The sequence below is a fragment of the Myotis lucifugus genome, unplaced genomic scaffold (genome assembly GCF_000147115.1).
Source record: "Myotis lucifugus unplaced genomic scaffold, Myoluc2.0 scaffold_625, whole genome shotgun sequence".
NCBI lineage: Eukaryota > Metazoa > Chordata > Mammalia > Chiroptera > Vespertilionidae > Myotis > Myotis lucifugus.
Window position 1 is genome coordinate 120,173 of NW_005871673.1, and position 9,268 is coordinate 129,440.

At 41.2% G+C, this 9,268-nt stretch overlaps 2 protein-coding genes across 3 annotated transcripts in view; both read left to right on the forward strand.

The window, feature by feature from the left end:
• Positions 1-3,122, forward strand: part of LOC106694348 (complement factor H-related protein 4-like) — a 10,786-nt gene extending 7,664 nt beyond the window's left edge. The window contains exons 4-6 of one of the 2 annotated variants that reach the window (XM_023746076.1): positions 8-113; positions 1,526-1,666; positions 1,911-3,122. In XM_023746076.1, coding sequence (XP_023601844.1) covers positions 8-113; positions 1,526-1,666; positions 1,911-2,008 — 345 coding nt within the window. In that variant the 3' untranslated portion in view covers positions 2,009-3,122. Of the gene's footprint in view, positions 1-7; positions 114-1,525; positions 1,703-1,910 lie in introns of both variants that reach the window. The other variant, XM_023746075.1, reaches the window with a different exon arrangement.
• LOC102441075 (complement factor H-related protein 2-like) lies at positions 2,332-7,595 on the forward strand. Its single transcript, XM_006104957.3, has 5 exons — positions 2,332-2,463; positions 4,270-4,464; positions 5,176-5,352; positions 6,467-6,649; positions 7,181-7,595. The coding sequence occupies exons 1-5, from the start codon at positions 2,406-2,408 to the stop codon at positions 7,375-7,377; spliced, it is 810 nt and encodes a 269-aa protein (XP_006105019.1). The 5' UTR covers positions 2,332-2,405; the 3' UTR covers positions 7,378-7,595.
• Positions 7,596-9,268: the final 1,673 nt, after the last annotated feature.

Consider the following 9,268-nt stretch of genomic DNA (forward strand, 5'->3'; position numbering starts at 1 on the left):
GTTACAGGGACAGTCTATCAAAATTGATTGCGATCCCGGCTACAGTCTCTCAGACCCACAGAGCACAGTGACCTGTACGGAGCATGGCTGGTCCTCGCCTCCCAGCTGCATCAGTAAGTGAACCTCCCTGATGTCCAGTCCATTTGTGATTTTCTAAAACCAGATGTATCGCTGTGGAAAGTTTAACGTGTCAACTTTCAAGGTGAATGTGCCAAGTCTTCTTGGCTTTAAAACAAAGGCCAACTTCGTTTCCTGTTCCAAATGTGTGTGCAAAGTTTTAAATTTTTGATAACGAGTAGGTCGTTAATTTATTGCAGTCAGTGACAGTGAGCAATCAGGCATGAATATTGTGAAATACTGTTAAATGAAACAGATTAAGATCACATACTGTATGTGTTCACTGAAGATGCATTGAAAATGTCATTTAAATTAAAAATAAATACACTGCTTGCCCAATGTCAACCACTTCACCTATGATTGCATGTATTCATGCTATGAGGTTATAAATGAAGATTCTCATATGCAGTCATATCTGGCTTTTACATGTTAAGTACACAGGTTTCAATAAGTCGTTCTGTGGGCATTTAGAAATGAGAGAATAATTGTTATGGACATGGTATTATACATCAGGATATAATACAGCTGATCTTTCATTGGAATGTTCTTACATGTGTGTATCAAAGCAGTGATCATTGACTTGAACTGGGAATTCAGGAATCTACTGAGCCCTGTGCAAAACAACAGCCTGAGCACCTAAAGGAGCCCATTTATCCTGCTTTCCCTACACCCGGTACACGGGTTGTAATACTTACTATTAACTCACTCAGACTAAGAACATTTATAGATATTAAAAAAAATAAGACTGTTTTCAAGGGAAAATAAACTATATGCAATAGAAAGTAGGCAAATTGACTTAAAAAGCACACAAAGAGATATCAGTTCTTACATTTTTAAATATTTTTTTCCATTTCATAGACTCCTTTTAGTGAAAAAGCTGTACCCTTTGCAATTCCTTTTTAAAATCAGTGTGGATAAACTTTCAGTTCTGGGAATCATTAGGGAAAGGAGGGTGTTTTATATAAACACATGGGTCATATATCCAAGGACTACAGTCTTTCTCTAAGACTCACACTCTTAGTGTTAGTATTTCTGCTATGTAAATACATACATTGCCTCTTACATTCACAAATGGTGTTGTCCTTCAAATGATAGCATCATATCATGATAGTAGTGTAATTTAGTAACAGCCAGTGACATATCACAGTTAAAAATGGGTCAGACCAAAGGTTCCTAGCCTGTATTTAGAGGTATTGAATGGTAGGAGAAAAGGATGTGTAAGGAAATCTATCCTTCATGTTATATAACTCTTCCAGGCCAGAACCACACTGAATCAGAGTTGTCAGATGATACATCACTTATCCACACACTGATGGTAAAGCTTAGTATTGCCAGGATGAGATTTTCTTAGTTGGATTCTACATGATATGGCATTAGAAACACAATGGTCACCTTTATTTTGCTTTAGAACATTGTGACATGCCAATATTTGGGAATGCCACAGCCATAATCACTGGAAAACCATTTCGACCCAATGACATGTTGGACTACCAATGCCTGGATGGCTATGAAAACAGAGATGGAAGCAAAAAGGGTTCCATGGTGTGTGGTGAGGACGGCTGGTCCCACTTGCCAACCTGTTTTAGTAAGTCTTTTGATTCCAGCTTTTCCTTTTCCAAGAATTGAAAAGTCTACATGTATGGAGTCCTTGCTTGAGTGTGGGGATGGAAGGCATGTTTAACACACAAGGGTTAAAATGCAATATAAGGATAATACTTCTTATGCAGCTTTATAGAAATAGTTTTCAACAAAACTACAATTTGCTCTTCAACATTTAAAATGCTCTTTTTCAGAATCTTCAGACAAGTGTGGGCCTCCTCCAGGGATTAGCAATGGCGACATCACCTCCATCACATTAAAAATGTATCATCCGTGGTCAACAGTCAGGTGAGAGCAACGAGAGGATGAGAGACCGTCACAGGGACATGCAGTCGGAGTTATTTCCACGTGAATCTCCTGGTTGAGAAAGAACCTCACCCATCCTTAGGAAGCATTTAAAGATTCGAGTTTTGTATCACTTTTGGAGCCAGTCCATTACGGTCCCTAAGAAACGCTGTCCAAGTCCATGTCAAGGAAGTAACTCAGGAGATGATTGTGAAATTCATGCAAATTTACAGATATTGCAAAAGCCTTTAAACTTTGATATCTACCGAGTGACCTCAGTGAACCAGCTTCCCGGTACTGTCACTTAAATTCAGAGCCACACTTGGTAAAGGCTCATGAAGCTGAGTTAAAACCACACACAGCAGCGCTGGACTCTCTGTGCTAACACACAGGGGGAGCCCGCCATGCAGTTACTAGTCCAGGTCATCCTCACCCTGTGGGTCTCCTGGGCTCATGGACAAGGTGAGTGGAAAACAGAGCTGGCCAGGCCGTGTGCTCTTACCTGGGACTTCATGTTACATCTACTTTTGTGGGTCTGTGGTTGTTGTTTTTTTAATGAATCGTCTGTATTGGGAGATCATAACAGAGAATAATGACTTTTTTAGGAAAATACAACCAATTATGTTGAATTTTACTCCCTGAGTTCCACAGCAAAAGGGCTCCCAATGCCGATTACGGGAATATTTGAATGTGTTCATACACATTTGGGAACTATGGCAATTGTCACAATTGTATGTGTGGTGACTGTTTTATAGATTGCGTTGTGAAAACGCGTGAAATCAGCCATGTCGAGTCTGTGCCATTTACTGTATTTCAATTAAACCTTAAAAAGCCTATAAAAGTAATTAACATTGCAATCGACTTAGTATTGCAATAAGATTAGCATCAGGTAAAAAGAAATATCTGTTTCAACGAAACGTAAAATACATTTTTATTTCCAATGAAATGTCAATAAATTTTATTAGATTTCTGAGTTCACTGTTAAGTGTTGAGTAAATAAATTAATGTATTTCATAGCATTCTCTCTATTGTGCACTGATGTGCATTCTTTAGAATAATATGTGGTCTCTATTATGTGTCAATGCAACCCTATGTATTAAACAATTGCATCTTAAAACAAATATAATTGGTAGTCACCTTAACTTATCTTTAATTAAAAAGCAATTTATTTTGTACATTAGTTCTAATAGCATTCATTGCACTTATAATCTTTAAGATTTTATTTTCACAATGACATTTCCTCCTCCCTTTACCATCCTTCTGGATATTGTATCTTCACTATTCTATCATTTAACATCCCTTATTTTCCTAAAATCAAATTCTCTTATTCCTGAGTTCCTGCAAATGAGACTCTAGCAGCGTGCCTTAGAATACTTCTTCTGCTACTTGCAATCATTGCTTTTCCTTAGTTTACAAGAGGAATTCATTTACATGACTTGCTGCATGCCAACTTGTGTCTGTTGGGTCAGTTTACATTTGGGCAACTTCCTTCCCTGGCCACCACCATAACAATCACACAGCAAAGCTGCCTACCCAGTTGGACAATGTTCTTCATTAAGGAGCTCTTTCTAAAAGTCACCCTTGAGCCCTGGTGTGGCTCTGTTCATTGGGCATCATCCCGTGCACTGAAAGTTTGCAGGTTCGATTCCCGGTCAGGGCACATGCCCGGGTTTGGGGCTCAATGGCCCATATCAATGTTTCTCTCTAAATATCCCTCCCCTTTCATCTTTCTCTAAAAAATCAGTCAAAAAATATATATATATTGAGTAGCTGGCCGGTTGACTGAGCAGCGTCCCATGAACAGGAGGTCACAGCTTGATTCCTGCTCAGGGCACAGGCCTGGGTTGCGGCCTCGATCCCCAGTGTGGGGCGTGCAGGAGGCAGCTGATCCATGATTCTCTCTCATTATTGATGTTTCTATCTCTTTCTCCCTCCCCTTTCTGCTCTCTAAAATCAATACAAACATATATTTTTTTAAAGATGGCTACCAGTCCACTTTTAAACGCTCTGTAATTGGAGTTGCACCAGTGTTTGTCAGGGGAAAGGATCCCACTTAGGGGCCAAACCTTTTGTGTGGACGCAAACACCTCTGTGTATTTAGTTGGCACGGGTTGGATTGAAGTTCAAACACCTAGACCTCAGCATGTAACTGTGTGGAGATAAGGCCTTTGAAGAGGTGATTAACTTACAACAGGTCATTAAGTTGTAATGGGTGGTGATAAAGGAGAATTGTTCGTTCATCCCGGATCCTACATTTTTTTCCTTCAGGAAGAACTTGTGATTTCCCAGAAATAAAACATGGAAACATATATGAGGAAAACAGATATAAGCCCACCTTCCCGGTCGCCACAGGGAAATACTTCTACTACTCCTGTGATCACAGCTTTGTGTCTCCCTTCCAGTCACTCTGGACTCAGATAAACTGCACGGAGGGAGGATGGTCGCCAGCTCCGAGGTGTATCAGTGAGTAAATGCCCCCCAACCCCCATTCCCCGATGAATTACTCGGTGGACTCAGTGAAGGGGGCGGGGAGAGGGCCTGCAGGAGGGATCACAGAATCTGAACAATTACCGTGTCAGGGGTGGTGGAGCCAGTGAAGGTAAGATATGTCACTCTTCAGAAATCAACTCAGCAAAAAATAAGATACAAACTTGATGAAACATCTACATTTTTTTTCGTTTCAAATACCAATGCTCGGCCATTTCAACTGCTAATATTTAATTTAAACGCGCTCACTTGGTCATTGTAAGAACACAGATGTTTCTCGGAGGAGTTCATTTTTGACAGGTAACCTCTGTCCACCATATGCTGTCCCTTCGGATATTCAAGGAGCATTTTTACGAGTTTCCTTCCTTTGCCTGGCTTTTCTTAGTCACATGCTTGTGAGTCACACCTGTCTTCCTCTCTCAATGAGGGCAGAGACGCGAGGAGAACAACTAGGAGAGAGAAAAAGGGCGGAGGCGAGCCCAGGAGATGGAAGCCTAAGATGCGATTGCGTCAATGGAATGAGAAAAACCAGTCACAAACGTCAAAATGTGCTTTGCATAGAAGTCATGATTGACGGATAGCACACACTCATATGTTCACTGGCATGAACTGATTTTTAAGGAAGTGCTTTTTGCACTTGATTTCTGACCTGATGCAGGATTCATCTTAGTCATCCTTGGCTTGCAGGACAGTGCTTCTTCCCCTGGGTGGAAAATGGGCGTTCCACATCTTCAGGGCGAACGCACCAGGAAGGGGACACCGTACAGATCATCTGTGACAAGGGCTACAGCCTCGCCAATGACCAGGAAGTCATCACGTGTGCAGAACGCGGCTGGTCCACGCCTCCTACATGCAGCCGCAACAGTTAGTAGAACGCTGTCCTCTGGGATTCTGTCTCCTTCTTCATTTCATAAAGAAATCGCTGTGGCCCTGGCTGGTGTTGCTCAGTGGATAGAGCACCAGCCTGCAGACGGAAGGGTCCTGGCTTTGATTCCAGTCAAGGGCATATGCCTGGGTTGCGGGCTCGATTCCCAGTAGGGGGCGTTCAAGGAGGCAGCCAATCAATGATTCTCTCTCATCATTGATGTTTCTCTCTCTCTCTCTCTCTCTCTCTCTCTCTCTCTCTCTCTCTTTCTCTCCCTTCCTCTCTGAAATCAATAAAAATATATTTAGAAAAAGAAAAAGAAAGAAATAGCTGTAGCCCTGGCTGGTGTGGCTCATTTGCTTGAGTGTCATCTTATGTACCTAAAGGTCACGGGTTGGATCCCAGTCAGGGCACATGCTGGGGTTGTGGACTTAATCCCCAGTAGGAGGCATGATGAGGCAGCCAATCTCTCTCTCTCTCTCTCTCTCTCTCTCTCTCTCTCTCTCTCTCTCCATCTATCTATCTATCTATCTAAAACTCGATTTTAAAAATTTAAAAAGAAAATAAAGATTAAATACGTAGAGTCCCAAGGGAACCTGTGGTAGGTTGAATGAGAGGACAAGGACCCTCTGTGACCGTGAACTATGTGTCTGCCCATATTTTCACCACAACGGGGCAAAGCTCGTGTATTTCTTTTTTTAAAAAATATATTTTATTGATTTTTACAGAGAGGAAGGGAGAGACATAGAGAGTTAGAAACATCGATGAGAGAGAAACATAGATCAGCCACCTCGTGCACATCTCCTACTGGGGATATGCCCGCAACCCAGGTACATGCCCTTGACCAGAATCGAACCTGGGACCTTTCAGTCCACAGGCCGACGCTCTATCCAATGAGCCAAACCGGTTTCGGCTCGTGTATTTCTTTCTGGCTTATGTGAGTCTCACTGTAGCACCAATGGAAGGGCTGCAACATTGTGATTCTCACTTTAGATTATTAGAATTTCTCCAACAAATCTTTTCTCTCCTCAGACCCTCACATGTCCTCTTATTACATATTGTGCAGGATTTGTACGTTCCTTGGTGTTCTGTCAGATGGTTTTTGTCTCTTAGAGTCCAAAGAAAAATGTGGGCCCCCACCTTCTATTGACAATGGAGACATTACCACATTCCCATCACCATTCTACGCTCCCGGGTCTTCAGTGGAGTATCAATGCCAGGCCTACTATCAACTTGAGGGAAACAGGAGAATAACATGCCACGATGGACAGTGGTCTGAGCCACCCAAATGCTTAGGTAAGTCCTTTAATATCCTCGTGGACTCTGGGAAATCCGTGTAATGAATGCCATGTTTGCTGTTTACAACAGAACTTGCATGGACTATCACCTATTCTGCTGACTACCAAATAGTCATGTCTGAGCGCATAAAGTCTGAAAAATTCTTGAGCATCCACTGCAAGAAACTATCATTTTTCTTTATTTTAATTTATTTTCCCCCTTTACCACTTATGCCCCCTCCATCCTCATCCACCTCCACCACCCCCTTCAAGGATTCTTTAATGAAAGTCCTTCATAGCATAGGTGACATTGTGAATGTTGATTATAACCTGCAATAACCACACATTCCACAGAGTACCTCATTTTTACGTCATCGATAGTTTAAAATGAGTTATACCAACGTGATAAATTTTCAATGAATTGTTTTGGAAAAGGGTTTGAGAATAAATTCCTGGATCTGTGTAGAATATTCTACATAAAAGTGTAAAGTTCTGTGGAAAATATTTGTATACTGCCTAAAGTTTTATGTTCCTTTCTTTAAACATTCAGATGCATGTGTAATATCAGAAGAAATCATGAAAGAACATAACATACAGTTGAAATGGTCAGATGCGAAAAAAATTTATTCTGGAACAAATGATTATGTTGAATTTGTGTGTCGACCTCCCTATCGTAGAGTGTCACCAGCATCTGCATTCCGAGCACAATGTCGAGAAGGAAAAATGGAGTTTCCCACTTGTGTATAAAATGAGAGCTATGTGGCAGTTTTCACATTAAAATATGTGCCTTCATTCAGAATTTTTAATATTAATCTAATCCTTCTCAATTTATTTTTCTAGTTGGGTGTAACTCACTTTTATTCATTAATCACAATTCCTGTTAAATGCCATGTGGGAGATGTCATTGTAATCTGAGACCAACGGACCACTTCTCATAAGCATCTCATTAAACTGTGACAAACCAACAACACGCTCTGTGTTCTGTTCATGACACGTCTCTGGCCAGAAAGTAGATGCCATCTCTCCCCTCCCTGCTTCCCCCACCACCCTCCCAACTTTCTCAAAGCTTCTCCACAGCTGTGGGGGCGTTTTGAGACTAATTTCAGAGGAAGAAAATAAAAAATGCTTGTCTCCATCTTCACCTTAAAATTACTCCACAAACATGTCAAAACCAAACTGTGTCACACTCATGTTGGCAGTAGATGGTAGAGGTTATTACTTAGGTTTGCTTATCTATCCATGGCTCACTATACCCCCTAAATGATGAAATGCAACATCTACTATCCATCTAGCACATACAATAATTCAAACTGGTCATAAAGAGTTATTAGATTCTAATCAGGGGCATAGCTATTGTAACACGGGCGTAAAAGCTGATAAAAATAAAATACCGAGTATAAACACGTAGAACGCATTCACCCAGTGTGGTGTGAAAAGTGAGCCAATGTTTACAGAACAAAGACTGGCAGGAAGCACAGTTAAACACCTACCATAACTACAGTTCCATTTAGATCTAATAGGTGTGGTCATTGGGTTCAATTCTTGTATGCTCCTATTCCTCTATCTTTAACATATATCACCTTTGATCCACAAGAATATCTTAATTTAAATTCAACACATATGAAAAGTAAGAATACATGCTGAGGAGTATAAAGAACTCTTTCATGATGATGTGGGCAGATGGTCGGGGTAAACTGCCGGAGGTGAAATTCATGGATCACTCAGTAAATATCAAAGCCCAGAGAGGCTTGCAAGACCCCTCAGTTCTCATTAACAATCAACTACAATTTGATGGCCAAAAAAGGATATTATAAATCCTAGACCAACCACTAAAAAGCGAGATCTAACCACCAACAAATTGTGTAAAATGCAATGCTAAAAGCATAGACTAATGTAAAAGAATGCAGAGGATTCTATAGAGTCCATGGGCCAAATTCGAAGCAATTGGCAAATGGCATGAGTACATCCATCAATAGTAATTACTGATATTAAATTACAATGACAAGCCAATAAGAAAGAAGGAGAAGTAAAATTGAATAAAGAGAAAACCCAGTTATGAGCTGGCGCCCCATGTGTGTGTGAGTGTGAGTGTGTGTGTGTGTGTGTGTGTGTGTGTCCATCCGTCCACTGGGGGCCTGTCCCTACCCGCACCACAGAGGCTCACAGCAGGCCACCCTCTGTGTTGATCTCTCAGGCTCTGGGCTGCACCTGCGTGTGTTCTCTCAGGTTCAGGGCCACACCCAGCCCCTCCTCCTGAGCTGGTCATGACCGTTATGGAGTCTCGACCTCATTTTCATATTACTTCTTTATATATATAGACTAGAGGCCCAATTCATGAAATTCATGCAAAAGTAGGCCTTCCTTCCTCTGGCTCCCAGCACCAGCTTCCCTCTGGCATCTGGGACCCGGGTTCCATCCAGAGGGTCATCCAGAAGGACGTATATTCTAATTAGCATATTAAGCTTTTATTATTATAGATTGAACTGTAGTTATAGTAGGTGTTTCATTATGCTTCCTGCTAGTTTTGTTCTGTGAATGGTGGCTCACTTTTCCCAGCACACTAGGTGAATGTGTTGTGTTTATACTCGATATTTTATTTTTATCAGCTTTCATGTCCATGTTACAATAGCTATGCCCC

Bases quoted from the DNA above. Each gene is read 5' to 3' on its own strand.
- LOC102441075 (XM_006104957.3), top strand. From the start codon at position 2,406: ATGCAGTTACTAGTCCAGGTCATCCTCACCCTGTGGGTCTCCTGGGCT. The intron at 4,465-5,175 runs GTGAGTAAATGC...CTTGGCTTGCAG, and splicing joins GCCAGCTCCGAGGTGTATCA to GACAGTGCTTCTTCCCCTGG. The intron at 6,650-7,180 runs GTAAGTCCTTTA...TTAAACATTCAG, and splicing joins TGAGCCACCCAAATGCTTAG to ATGCATGTGTAATATCAGAA.